Consider the following 14,339-nt stretch of genomic DNA (forward strand, 5'->3'; position numbering starts at 1 on the left):
CTCGTTTCAAGGAGAGAACGTTTGATTCTAACTGAAAAGGGATGGTCGATTAATTTGATTTTGTGGTTGTACTTTGAGAAAAATCTCAAATTGCCTACGGATTTATATAATAGAATTAAATTACTTGTAGTTCTTAATAAATTTGACTCAGAATAAACCAGAAGTTTATTTAATGATCTGAATTCTGTAGTTGCATCTAGAAATGCGTACTAGATTGCTTACGTATTCATTTCGAGATCAAACCGAACGTAGTTCGAAATTGGGCTTATTTATTTGGACTTTGATGATTAATGGGAGTGGCCCTTGCGTAGATGACCAAACCGTCAGTCGGAGTAAAAGTCACACTTTGACACTCCCCCACCTACCACCGTAAACCCCGAACAAAACCTCCCAATACTTGTCATCTCCGCAACTCCTCAGCCGCCGGCTCAACCATGAACTCCTCCTCCACTCTCGCCTCCTCCTCTTCATCCTCCTCTTTCTTCCAATACAAACGCCTTCCCACTAAACCAACCCAACCTTCTCATCTCCGTTTTGCCCCTCCCAATTCCCACAATGTCCCTGCCCTCAAAGTCACAGCCTCCTCCTCCGCCCACCACCACCGCACCCTCCTCACAGGTAACTCCCACAGCAACCCAAACCCGATTCTCCAAACTCTCAAACGCTACGCCAAAGCGGCCGTTCTCATCGGAGTCACCGCCGCCGTGTTCACCACCAAGGCCTCGACTTTGCTCGCCAGAGCCGAACCTCCGCCTGCATTGACCGAAGAAGCGCCGACCCCGGTCACAGATGACGAGAACAACCAATCTTCATCGCCATTATCCGACTTCCTGGGTTCGAATTCGGAAGCCATCGATGCCCTGAAATCGCTTCTGCAGCAGAAGCTCGAAAATGGCGAGGACGACGAGGCGCTCAAGATCCTGCAGCGCTTGGTCGCGGCGCAACCCTCCGCCACCGAGTGGAAATTCATGATGGCTAGAGTTCTCAGCGAAATGGGCGAAAACGAAAGTGCCCGCCGAGTGTTCGAGGAAATACTCGCCTCGAACCCCTTGTCATTCGAGGCGTTGTTCGAGAACGCCCTGTTGATGGACCGCTGCGGCGAAGGCGAGGCCGTGATAAAGCGATTGGAGGACGCATTGCAGGTTGCGGAGGAGGAGAACAAGGCGAAGGAGGCTCGAGACGTTAAATTGATAATGGCGCAGGTTCAGTTCCTGCAGAAGAATGTGGAGGACGCATTGAATAGCTACAATGAATTGGTAAAGGAGGACCCGAAAGACTTGCGGCCGTACTTTTGCCGTGGGATGATTTACAGTTTGCTTGATCGGAATGCGGAGGCGACGGAGCAGTTTGAGAAGTACCGGCAGCTTTCCCCGAAGAAGTTCGAGGTGGATGGCTACTTGAGGAAGCCATTGTCGAGAGTCAAGGTATTCGGGAGTGACGAGAATTGAGTTTTTAAGGGTCTGCCTCTGTTGAAAGACTCATTTTGTTCATCTGTTGTTTTGAATTTGAGAGGTGTTTGAAAGTAGAAAATAACTTGTTGTACAAGTTAACACATTGTTGTTACATTTCTATCCAGTTAATAAAATTTTTGCACCTTAATAATTCTACTTCATAATATATGGTTTTACATCCATACAGGCATCAAGTTCGATTAGTTGTGGAACATTCCAGATTGAACTTCAACGACTCGAACTATCTATGTTGTAAGTCTCGATATCAATTCAATTTAAAACCATTTGCCTATTCAATTGAAACGATGAAATTTCAATTATTCTTAAAACATAGTGTTCATTAATTTTTTTGAACTCAATTGCATGCCTCAAATATTACACATTCAAACATTCTCTTTTAATTCCTAAAACTTCAATCATTTAATACAACATTCGAGAGATGTACTCAAATTAAAAGGTCAATATCATACCAACAGAAACATCAAATTCTTATACAGCAAAACAAAATACATACATATATGTATGTATATAATCAGAGATCAGATGGCTACTTTCTGCCTCCTTTCTTCTTGGGTCTCTTGTTCTTGCCCTTTTTCTTCCCCTGGTTTCCAGTTTCATTGCTGCCACGTTGGGATCCAGACGCGGCACCGACTTCCTTGTTCTGGCCATTGTTCTTCCCCTGGTTTCCAGTTTCCTTACTGCTGCCATGCTGGGATCCAGAAGCAGCGTCCGCGGGCGAAGACTTTGGATTTGACTCGTTCGATACAGAATGTTCCTCACCTGCATTTTGACTGTCCCCAACACTAGTCTCTAATGGTTCCACCACACCAGAGTTTGAAGGCAAAATCTTACAATTCTTCCCCTCCTCAGAAATGGCACGACTGCTAGATTGAGTAGCTGCTGCTTCAACAGATTTAGCGTGTGAAGCTTGCAGGACGGGAAGCTTAGGAAACAATTTTCTATAGATGTCATCCCTGGACTGGGACTGGCTGGCCTTCATGTCCACAAAGATGGCATCTGAACATAAGAACCTTGAACAATTGACCCCAAAACTTGCAATTACCATAGTATTTCCGATCTTCTGAAGAGCAGCAGCTACTAGCACATGCACATTTATGATTGGGGATTTGCGGCTCCTCCTGCTTTTAAGGACAGCATAAAACTCCCACGGAAGCAGTTGATTGATATCGTTCCTCCCCAGCAAATCATCCAGTATATGTAGACCCTTCCCAAAGTTCACACAAACCATGCAAAGCAGCACAACCAATCTCAGCAAGAGTGGTGAATAATCGTTCTTCCAATTTGTGCTGGACTTTTTGATCCATTCAATCATATCTTCCTTATTGAAAATGCAGCCACAAACCACATCAATCACAAAACCAACAATCTCATTCAAAGATGGTCGCACATCGGCCGTCATGAGACTCAAGTTGGTGTCTTCATCTTGGTATAGAAGCCATTCCACAAAACAGGAGCGTGTAGTGATAACAAAACCTTGAAAGCAAGTTGCCAAAGTCACAAGGCGCTCTACAAGGTACATAAAGCAACCAGGCGATATGTAATCATTAACCCTCCAGTTTGACCTATAAGTTTCAACTAAAGCTTCATGTAACCTCCATATAACTGACACCTCTCTCGGTACTTGACTGGCATTTCCCGGTTTAATATCCCTACAGAGAATCCTGATAAACGCCATCCATGGTGAGTTGCCCTCCAGATCTTTCACAAGCTCATACAGTTCACTATTCAGCTTACCAGACCCCAGAATGACCATTAGAAGCCTTCCAATTTTCCCAAGAGACAGCGTGTTCTTCGGGCTGGTATACTCAACTATTACTTGTTTCAGGACATTCTTTGAAGCATCATTTCTTCTAAAGGAAATCATATTCTCTGTCACGGAATTCCTTGAATCCAAGGGAAATATTCGAGCAACAACACTCTCAGTCGAAGAAGTAACAAACCTCCGCAGCGTCTTAGTATCTTGATCCCTTAGCTTCAAATATTTTGATTGCAAAAGACATACTGCGACCTCACGGATATGGATAAGACACCAGCTTTGGGAGAACGATGGATCATGATTCTTCATTGGAAACTTGTAAAGCACTTCAAGTTTGTCCAGAACCTTCATGCCAACTGAGAGCAATTCTGAACTCCAATACTTCCTAGCGGCTGAAGCAAGCTGGCGAGCATCAATGGAGACCAACTTCCCATGATGTCTTTTGTCCAGGCCTCGAGCCCAATCAGCATCAGAAATCAGTAGCACATAGACTGGATTAAAATTCTGATACAACCCCCATACTCCAAAGTAATTAAAACAAAATTCTCCATTCTTTTGGGATTCATTAAAATCTTGGGTATCAAGGCATCCAAGACATTCAATCATGTAAGCAATTTTATCCTTCCAAAAGTTCCAGATGTACATCAACGAATGTATAGAAACCTGGTTCTCAGATATCCTGTCTTCTGAACGCTTTACTGGATCATCAACCAATTCTTTTTCCCACAAGTACTTATTGGCACTTGAAGAAAGATGAGCATCCAGTATTTTTCGAGCCGACAAAATTTCACCTCCAATACTCCTATGTCTCTCGCAGGCATTCATTTGGTTTTTCATCAGAGCCAAGCTACTCTGCTCATTTAATAAAATGTCTACCTCAGTGCAAACAAACTCATAAAAGCTTTCAGACTCATTGTTAGCACACGACTTGGCTTTTGATAAAAGCTCCTTCTTCTGTGAAAACTGCTTAATAGGCCACCCCTTGCTGCCATATGACCAAAGAGAGTTGGCAAGCACATAGAATAGAATACGCAACGATGCCTCTCTGAACTTGCCAGCCTTTTCAAGGAAATCAGCTTCGAGTAGAATATCGCCTTTCAGTTTTGCTACTTCTACGGCCTCAAGATAGTTTCCAAATCCTTCTTCCAACAGAAGCAGCTCATCAAGACTAGCGTACTTCTTCAAAAAGTTTCGCATTGAAATTATAGAATGAAAAGCTCTAACAAACTTCATCATGGATCTGTTATCTTTCAACTCGCAATAGTGAAGTGCGCAGCTCTCCAGAAATTCCTGCTCAATTTTATCTATTCCTTCTCTTCTTGTGGCCACAGCAGTGTCCTCTACTGGATGCTCCTTCCAATATTCGATGTATTTCAAACCCATTTCAAATAGCTTTCCTTTGGCACAAACAGTGAGACACTCGGAGAAAAAATTGCCTTTAGCGTACACATCCGCAGCATCTTGATAGCATCCTGCCAGAGAAAAACATTCTCCAGCTCTTTCCAAGTCACCACATTTACCCAAATAAATCCTAGCTGCATCATTAAAAGTTATAAGATGAGAAAACTTGCTTTATCAAACTCGAGTTTTCTAGATTAAGCGATGGTACAAATAATTACAGGCTGGGATGCAAGATTTTCGGAGGATTAAAGTCCAACAAATGATAAACCAAATTTTATCAGAATGCTATTTCAACTTTTTTTTTATAGAAGAAAATGCTATTGCAATTCACTTTAAACTTTAAAGAAAATATTTAACCAGAAAGAGGACAAATAGCAGGTGTTAAAAGAGTCATACCTGCTCTTTCATACTCTCCCAAATCAGAAAAACATCTAGCTGCGGAATCTGCCTTGCCTATAGCATCAAATATCTCAGCAGCTTCTTTAAGAATGGTATTGGCCTCTTCAGGATTTGAAGTCCGCATACGATCAGCGATAGCTTTAAGGCCAGCAGCTTTGGACCTTCTTTCCCAATAAGCATCACCAGCTCTTTCAAAGCACATTGTGGCCATTTCATAGTTATGTTCCTGGTATAGCTGCAACAAACAAAGAGAGGAATTTGTCAATATGACTAGAAAATAATGGCGTTACAACATAAGTAATTATGCAAACCTTAATGCCTCGTGATTTCCACTCCTCGGGGCTGCTTGCAACTTGCATTGCTTGTGCAAGGGAATCATCCAGTTGCCTAACTTGTACAAGACATTTCTTCTTCCAATAGTCAAACATTGGTTTGGAAATCTCTTCTGCATTCTCGCAAACCCACAACCTCTGTCTTGTCCGAGTAACGGCAACATATAATTGTTTGAGTTCAGAGCATAAGATGTTGTGTTTGGCTTCACTGAACGGTTGAAAGCGTTGGGGCAATGTGGAATCAAGTAAATCTTGGTCCTTCATATAATCATATATCACGCTCCATTTCCTTTTCATTGGTGATGAGCCAAAAAAGTTGTATAAGAGTACATCCTGCAAACAAGTCATAAATGTCATAAGTGAAACCAAATATAAACTCAAAAAACATATCAAGATCCAACGAACTGAAAATATCATAAGAAGTAAAGAGGGCAGCAGCAAAAAGTTTCGCAAGGGAAAAAGAAGACATAGATGAAAAGAAGAAATCACGCTTCTCGTGATTAGAGCTTTCTTAAAACTAAAAAGTAAGTAAACAAATAGAGTAATCACCTGGAATTCAAGCCCCTTGCATTCCACTATGGTCAGAACAAGAGCATGCTTCCCAACAAATTTGGAAACTTCTTTCCTAGCATCATCATCACGGACCAAAATAACTTGCTCTGCGCCGAAGCCAACTATATTTGCACTATCATTTCCACTATTCCCAAAAATTTTTATGATTGCATTTTCATCTTCTCCGGATTCAAGCACTACCGGAGCTTCCCCATATATCAGACTGGTTTCAGGTACCAAAATATCAATAGATTGGGGGAAAAAACGATAAAGTAGTTCAACAATGCTCTGTGATAACTTCAATACACCAGCATGGGTACGGAAGTTTTGAGTCAATTGTTTAACTTCTGATATTTGTCCCTTTTCTTTTCTTTCGTGAGGCTCATTCCCTCTAGATTCCAACACAAACTTCTTGTAAAAGATATGCCGTATATCTTGGAACCGGAAATCAATACCCCTGGCAATTGTTTGTGCTGTATCACCAGAAAAGACAAAGCCTTCTTCAACATTGTTGCTCACATGCTTAAACAGAGCAATTTGACTCATTGTCAGATCCTGAACCTCATCAATATAAACAAAATCCATTTGGTCACCCACAAATTTTCCATGCCTGAGACGATGGTGAAGATCAATTACAAAATCAGCCAGATCAAATTCACCATTTTCCATCTTCATTTTTTCGTAAGCTTGAAAAATATCGTATATTTCTCCTCTCTTTTTCTTGCTTAAAATGGAACCCCGGCCCTCTGACAGGTGAACATAATCCTCCCGGCTGAGTTTACCATCACCTGCTTCTATGGCTCCAATACCACCTTTAATATGAGATATTATCTCTGTGAAGACTCTGGAAGCATCAAGCTTCTTCGTTAACTGCATATTGAAATGGGGCCAGTAAGACAAACTGAATCTATCATAATTAACCTCCTTTGTCCTTATAAACGTCTGCAATGCAACGGATCTTGAGCTTCTCAATTGACCGTGAGTAAGTGTCCGAGCCTCGAGGAATCTATCAAAGTATGAATTACTCAGCGTTCCATCAAGCATCATCAAGAACTTATGAAATGTTATAACAAGAGGGTAAGATTTGGGAGAAATATCCTGAAATGAATCCTTGATATCCTTGAATTGAGACTCCTCTTCATCAAAATCAGCCATATCAATCGAACTTTTCTCAGCCGAATCACTTCCACCACATGCAAAACTGTAGACATACAAAAGTTTAGTAACTTAAGGTGGCTGATGTGACGTTTGAAATTTACAGAACAATAATGTAAAATAAGTCAGGGATAAGAACAAAACTTTTGTTGAATAATCCACATACCTTTTCAAGTGCAGAACATGTTGCTTGATGGCAAAACATAGCTTAGGACTCACGGTCACAAAAAGCTGGTGTAGAGTTCTTTCCTGTGTAGCTGAAGAACTCTGCCCAACACTGCTATTTTGACTACTAAGGCATCCTTGCTCTGCCAACCGAAAACATTGTTCTTTTTGAAATAATTTCATGGTTAAAACAGTGGTTTTCCCTGTTCCCGACCTTCCAAGTATAAAGGTACTTCTCTGATAAAGGATAATCTCCATTTCCTGGTCAGTAACTTCAAATGGAAGATCTAACTCTCTACCCTCGCGGTCAGACAGCAAGTGATTCACAACACCAGATGACAATGAGTAAAATTTCATGAGCAATAAACTCTCGTTGACCTGTGAATTCTCAACATAACTTCTACCATCAGCAGTGTCACCAACTAAGTCACTCTCAGCCTCATTGTTGCTCAGGTCCTTAAACCGGGGAATATCCAAAGTGGGTGGCCAGCTATTCGGAACTTCTAAATTACTGTTCAAATGATAAAGAAGCACAAGAATTACTTGAAAATTTCAAAAAAATTAGGAAAACTTTGTATCTTCATATGACTACAGAAAGAGAGCATTTGCTACTACAAATTCATGCTTGTCCAGAAAAAGAAAAAGAAAAGGCCTAGAATGCCAAACAACATACCCGTCAAGACACGTCTCATTGCAACGATTGATGAAATCATCTGTATATCTATGGAAAATACTCTCCAAGCGATTTTTCAATTTGGGGATATCCTCTAGAGGCAATATGTCCCAAATCTTTAATACTTGAATGTATTTCTTCTCCTTCACAATGTCAATTGAGCAGACAACATATAGACCTTCAACTTTATACTGCCTCAACATTGCTGACGAGTTTCCACTGATAGTCTGTACATTAACATTTCGCTTTCTTGGTCTCCAGCCACCAGAAAGCTTAAGTAGAAGATTAAGCACTGACTTCTTCAAACGGATCGACTTCAGTTTTTTGAACGACTTCAGGAAAATATCACTGAAAAGTACCTAAAGATAACAGATTGGGGGAACAAGAAATTATAAAAATGGTTATAGAAAAGCTTCAAGACACCAGCAATTCCAATTTCAGAACAGAGATTGATAACCTCAAACTATAGGGAGTACTCGAAAATTAAGGCTCAGAAAAACAAACATAATAAAACCTAGAGCATTACCTTCCATATTTTATTGCTGAAAAGTAAGCTGTCAGGATTAAGCAAATCATCAAATTGCTCAAACTCTTTCTTCACCTCTAATATGGATTTTGCCAAATCCTTGTCTTCATCAGCATTAAAAAAGCATTGACGAATTTTGGCATCAAAGACCAAGGCCTCCCAAACAGATTCACTATTAGATAGCGTTCTTTCATTCCCCAAAATCCAGAGACAGTGCCTGAAGTCAATAGCGGAGCTGAAGTTATTAATAACAAGCAACAAGGATACAATAAATAACACAAATTTGAATCGGACCATACCTAGCTCTTGTAAGAGAGACATTAATTCTTTGAGGTTTCGATATGAATTCGAGAGATTGGTCTTTACTGGATCGTACAGTGGACATAATAATTATGTCTTCTTCCCCGCCCTGAAACCCATCAACTGTCTTCACCTTCACTGTAAAGCCATCAAGCTTATCATACTTCTTTCCAAGTTTTTCCTGAACTTCAACTACCTGTGCAGCATAAGGAGATACCACACCAATACTGAGCTTCTCTTTTGAGCCAACCCATTCTGCACACAAAGAGAAAGCCAAAAGAGAAATGTTCAGTTTTATCGAAACCAAGAAGTAATTAGCCATTAAAAAAAGAATGAGGACCGATAACTGTTCTGAAAAGAAAACATCTGGAAATTGAAATCATTGAAATACTGAAAAAGAAAAAGAAAATAAGCATGACTCCCGAGCTTGACATACTTTTGTACAGATTCCGTAGTATTTTCAATACAATGGCAACCTCAACCATATTCTTCCGACTACGTCCATCCTCATCTTTCTCCTCTCTTCCACCAATAACATTAATAAAGGAATATGGACCGAACATTGATCCAGGAAGATAGTGTTTCTCATAGCTTCTACTTTGAACATTTGGAGCGTCCCAGAGCAGCTTATAATAGAAATTAGAATTTGGGAAGAAACTTATTGATGGATGCATTCTGTATTGCATATTTAGAAGGTGTTTGGAGTGACCCATTAAGCTCAACCTCTCAAACAAGCTTCTTGCAAACCCAGCTTCATCAGACACCTATGCAACAAAAGAAATTTATCCATAAACGCAAAATCATATGAGTGAAACAAAAAATTGCAATAAGATAAACAGAGGCTGTAGATATGTGTGTGTGTGTATAACCAAGTAGCATCAACGTACATTGCTTTGCACCGTAGCTGGTAACTGACATTCATCACCAACAAGAACAGCGTGCTTCACACCTCGAAGTTGCAGCGGTATAGTTGATTCGCACTCTTTCAATTGTGCAGCTTCATCAATAACAACAAGGGTCAGTGGATCCATTGCCACTCTATGCAGCTTATATGAACTGGATGCAGTGCAAAATATTAAGGAAGCTCTTTGAAAACAGAACTCCATCAGAGATTCTTGGTTCTGAAAATTTGGAAGACTAAGCCCTCTAAGAGAATCCTGTAGAACATGTAATACTGAAAGGCATTCCCTTCTCTTCGTGTACAAAAGAAACGAGTCATCCATAAATGGCTCAGGCACATCTTCAACTTCTGAACGAGAGAAAATCTCTTCCAGTCTCTGAGAAACAACATTCCCTTGAAACAATAATGATTTAAAGGAATCAAGCAGGCCCACGAGTGAAGTCATATTTTGGAAATTACGTTCCAATATGTAATTTTTGCCTATATGAGTACAGAAGGTAGAAATGCAATATATTAGGGGTGATGCAGTAGAGACAAATCTCTCTCTGAAAAATTCAAGAAACGATTTGCACATCCCCTTGCTAACTTCACTATCACTTCTGTATTCTTTCTCAGTCGGTTCACTGCCACTAGTTTGTCCTTTCTCTTTGGCCCACTCATTTTCCAGGAAAATATGGTAATGAGAAACGCAATCTTCAAGAAAACCGATCATGGAAGCAAAGCAACTACTCCAACCAGTCAGCGGCCCCAAGCACTCGCCAAGCCTTTTGACACGGTTATCCATATATATATCTTCAATGTCTGAACCAACTTTGAGTCGCTCCTTATTCCCAAACAGAAGAATTTGTCCCAGAGGACAAAACATGGCATTAGACTCTGCTTGAGTCACCATCTTTACAACACGAGAAGCCACTTCAGTTATTGCGACATTTGTTGGGGCACAAATGAGCGTCCTACAGTTCATCCGTAACAGAGTAAAAAGCAGAGTAGCGGTGGCTCTAGTTTTTCCTGTCCCAGGAGGACCCCATATAAGTTGCACACCAGACTTGGAATCACTTTGCAGCATTTCAAGACAGGCCACAACTGCCCCTGTTTGTGACTCGTTCAATCCAGCAGATAAACTCTCAGCTAACCACTTATCCCGGATGTCATCATTCGTTTCAGAACGAAGGTGATAGTTTTCCTGAGCCTGTTACCAACACAAGAGTTTCACTCAATTCCAACAATATCAGTGTTGAAACATATTATCCCATTTAAAATATCAAACGAAGTTGATGGGGGCATGGATTAAGATTTAGAGAGAATTAGAGAGAGTTTTAAAAAATTGAAAATAAATCATTATACAACCGAAGACTTCGATCAAAAGATAAAAGGAAAAGAAAACTTCTTGGATACTTGTTTAAACATGATGATTTTATGTCATACTTATTAGAGACAGTGTAGGTTTGGTCTATGCAATGCTAACTAAACTGCATAAAACCTACAGTATTATTCCTTAAGGTCTTACCACAAAATCGGTGCGCAGAACTTCCCTGATAATCTTCAGATTTCCGAACATGTTCAATGATTTCCATATTCTGCCATTAGGGATTAAATTCACAAGGAATACCAAAACCAATGATTTCCAAGCGCTACTTTCGTCTTCAAACTCCTTTGATGCCTTGACTTTAAAAGAAAGTGAAGTACTATCATCCTCGTTATCGTTTTCTGAGACTCTAGTGACTGATACAAAAGCCCATGATCTCCCAACCCTTTGTAAATCAGAAACAGTTTCAGGTTTAGCATCCGCTAAGATAAAAAGGTCCCCGGGCAATGTTTTGTATGGCTCCTTTCCGCGATCACTGAACCTGTTTCTCCAGTAATCAACCTTGACATCATATAGATTTTTCCCATGCGGTTTTGCTTCTTCAAAAGCAACTACTTCAGCAAATGGTGCTCTGTAAATAGTTTCCATACTAGAATGCACTTGAGCTCTAGTTTCCTCCAACAAGGGGAATAAATAAGACCCAAAATAATGCTGAACCGATTGAAATGATTTCGGAATCTCTTCCACCTAAAACCGTTAAAAAGTTCAAAATCATTACAATGCAATACAAATTAGAGAATTAAATTAAGAAAATATGTTCTACAATAAAAAAAACAATCCTGCTCTTGCAGTAGGCTTTAAGATTCAAGACCAAAGCTATCAACTTTACGAATCGTTTGTTAAGGTGGTGCAAAGTTTTCAACCTTCTGTGGTCTTTGCAACTAAGCATTCCAAAAAAAAAAGAAAAGAAAAAACAACGCAAGACAAAGGAATCGTCTTTTGCTACACCAAAACTCAAGAATCGTTACAATGCAATAGCTTCAAGATTCAAGTCCAAAGCTTTTAGCCGTCAAGAGTGAATCCCACGTCAACATATAAGTAATTAGCTACTCCTCGTACTACAGATCGGTTTTACGATGGAAACTCAACTTAGTCATTAGCATTACAAATTGCTCACTGTGGTGGTCGAAAAGTTCTCAATTTTTGTGGGTTTTTGCAATAAAAAAAATAAAATAAATAAATAAATGCAGTGACAATCTCACCAAAATATTAAGAAAAACGAGTAAAGTAACGCCTTTTTGCAAACTAAAACTCAAAAAATGAGAACTTATGAGTAGATGTGGAAGAACATACCTGGTTCTTGTACAGATTCTCATCGAGAATGTCTTCAAGTGACCAAGAAAACACGGTATCAGTGAAACGGTCCGTTTCAGTCTTCTTCTTGCCTGAAGCCTCCATCATCTCACTCACTCTCACAGTCTCACTCCACAGCATATGCCTACAAACCCAGTTCACAAAACACCACTATTTTACAGAAACATGATCAGTTTTTCAAAAGGGCAAAAGTACGAACAAAGAAACGAGACGTCTGAGGAATTGTACAAAAATAATGACCACCATGCATTTGAAGAAAAGGAGATAAATCAGTAGCAACTTTTTCACCGAAAGAGAAGGTATCTCCACCCCATTAAGCAATCAAATGGTAAAAGAAGAGAAGGGCATTCGCTATTCACTTCACCGCTCAGGGTTTTCTCCTTGACTTAGAGGGGAAGTTCCCTTGATCGACTGGCTAGTCCGTACTATTTCCTCTTTACCAATTGACCATAAAGCTTAAAGGTTCGACCTTTACAAATACACATTAATAAAATTACCATAAAACTCGATGGATTATTGATAGAAGTGACCTTGACGGAGTTCTTACGTCAACGAGGATTCGGCAAACTCTTAAGTTTGAATGTGAGCTTAAAACAATATGTGCATCATTATAAGGGTAGGAGGCAGATGATGCCTCATTCTTCTTCTTCGAGGAAGAAGCATACTGGTTCTCAGTCACGCTTCTTTTTTAATATTGGTGTTCTACTTAAAGAAAATTGAGATTCCAACCAATGTGTCGCTACATTATGTTATTGAGCTTAATACGTAAATAACATAACTTTGATACTAAAAGAAATTTAAGCTTTCAGTCCAAACCAATTGTTAAAATAAAAAATAATAATCCAACTGCCTATGTATGTAATTATGTTTGATTCCAGAACTTAGGAATCAAACTCTCAACAATAAAAAATATCAAACGAAAAAAGTAACAATTTTCAAAAGCACAATAAGAATCTTAGAAAGTTAAATCACCTCATGCTCGCACAATCTTCTGTTCCAAAACACACGTCAAAGCTAGTTCCTTTCCTTCTTAGAAAATAAAGCTCAAATTTTTTAATGTGCCAAAAACCGTACGGTTCAATAATTTAAGAAAAAGAGTACAAGCAATAATTTATATTGATATGCACAAGGGAAAAATGAGAATTTTAAGTGAGTATAAGAGAGAGTCTCTAACCACAAGCGAGAGAGTTTTTTGCTCACCATCATAATTATAATGTATGATTATCATACACCTAATTGTTTGTCATGTGTCTTTTAACCTAACTCTAATTAACTCTCACATTAAATGTTATTTTTTCAATTTTGAAAAAAATTAACCAAAGTTAAGTGAAAGAATACGTATTAGATGAGTAATACTATTTATATCATGTTTTTGTACCACATTTTCATGCCATCTTAGGTGGCATTTGATGTGGACAGCCACATCATTTGAATTAATCAGATTTTTAAAATTTAATTCATTATTTAATAAACTAATAATTAAGAAAAACTAGTTAATTAAATGTTGATTGTGATATATGAAGAGTCTTTCTCCTTCATTTCCTTAGGTTTTGCAAATTTTTCAAATGATGTGGCAGTCCATATCAGATGTCATCTAAAATGATATAGAAATGTGATATAAAAATATAGTATGAATAACATTATACGTATCAGATAATTAAATATATGACGAGCATATAGTCAAGTTTAGGATGATGAGCCAAAATACGAGCATTAAAAAGGGACAAGGATTGTCTGCCCTTCACTTCCGATGCTCTCCCCGTGCCCTCCTGTTTTGTGTGGTCACGGTTAAGCCACGTCAATATTTTATATTATTTTTTTATAGATATAATAAGACAAAAATGAATAGTAATATAAAATGTTGACGTGGCTTAACCGTGACCACACAAACAGAAGGGCACGAGAGGACATTGGAAGTGGATGGCAGACAATCATTGTCCATTAAAAAGCTTTCACGTACTAATAAACGCGTGTACGTTTGCTTGGGTTTGGTTGGTATTTAATTACTTTTGACTTCTTGTTTACAC

At 39.1% G+C, this 14,339-nt stretch overlaps 2 protein-coding genes across 2 annotated transcripts; one reads left to right on the forward strand and one right to left on the reverse strand.

Annotated features, from left to right (window-relative positions):
* Nucleotides 1–257: 257 nt before the first annotated feature.
* LOC103451490 (protein SLOW GREEN 1, chloroplastic-like) lies at nt 258–1,795 on the forward strand. The gene is made up of 2 exons (XM_008390892.4): nt 258–1,424; nt 1,639–1,795. Exons 1-2 carry the CDS (start codon nt 435–437, stop codon nt 1,705–1,707), a joined length of 1,059 nt encoding a protein of 352 aa, XP_008389114.2. The 5' UTR covers nt 258–434; the 3' UTR covers nt 1,708–1,795.
* On the reverse strand, nt 1,769–12,985 carry LOC103452218 (uncharacterized). Its single transcript, XM_070810393.1, has 13 exons — nt 12,810–12,985; nt 12,292–12,436; nt 11,140–11,685; nt 9,619–10,821; nt 9,168–9,495; nt 8,731–8,986; nt 8,432–8,648; nt 7,906–8,264; nt 7,234–7,743; nt 5,910–7,113; nt 5,340–5,693; nt 5,026–5,263; nt 1,769–4,763 (listed from the first exon to the last, which is right to left on the reverse strand). The coding sequence occupies exons 2-13, from the start codon at nt 12,430–12,432 to the stop codon at nt 1,999–2,001; spliced, it is 8,121 nt and encodes a 2,706-aa protein (XP_070666494.1). The 5' UTR covers nt 12,433–12,436; nt 12,810–12,985; the 3' UTR covers nt 1,769–1,998.
* Nucleotides 12,986–14,339: the final 1,354 nt, after the last annotated feature.

This window comes from Malus domestica, chromosome 13 (assembly GCF_042453785.1).
Source record: "Malus domestica chromosome 13, GDT2T_hap1".
Classification (NCBI taxonomy): Eukaryota; Viridiplantae; Streptophyta; class Magnoliopsida; order Rosales; family Rosaceae; genus Malus; species Malus domestica.

What these genes read in the sequence shown, in the direction of transcription:
- LOC103451490 (XM_008390892.4), top strand. Translation starts at nt 435, where the DNA reads ATGAACTCCTCCTCCACTCTCGCCTCCTCCTCTTCATCCTCCTCTTTC. An exon ending in AGCCATTGTCGAGAGTCAAG is followed by an intron (nt 1,425 to 1,638) that starts GTATTCGGGAGT and finishes ACATCCATACAG; the next exon opens with GCATCAAGTTCGATTAGTTG.
- LOC103452218 (XM_070810393.1), bottom strand. Translation starts at nt 12,432, where the DNA reads ATGCTGTGGAGTGAGACTGTGAGAGTGAGTGAGATGATGGAGGCTTCA. An exon ending in GTCTCTCTTACAAGAGCTAG is followed by an intron (nt 8,649 to 8,730) that starts GTATGGTCCGAT and finishes TATTGACTTCAG; the next exon opens with GCACTGTCTCTGGATTTTGG. An exon ending in CATGTTCTGCACTTGAAAAG is followed by an intron (nt 7,114 to 7,233) that starts GTATGTGGATTA and finishes GTATGTCTACAG; the next exon opens with TTTTGCATGTGGTGGAAGTG.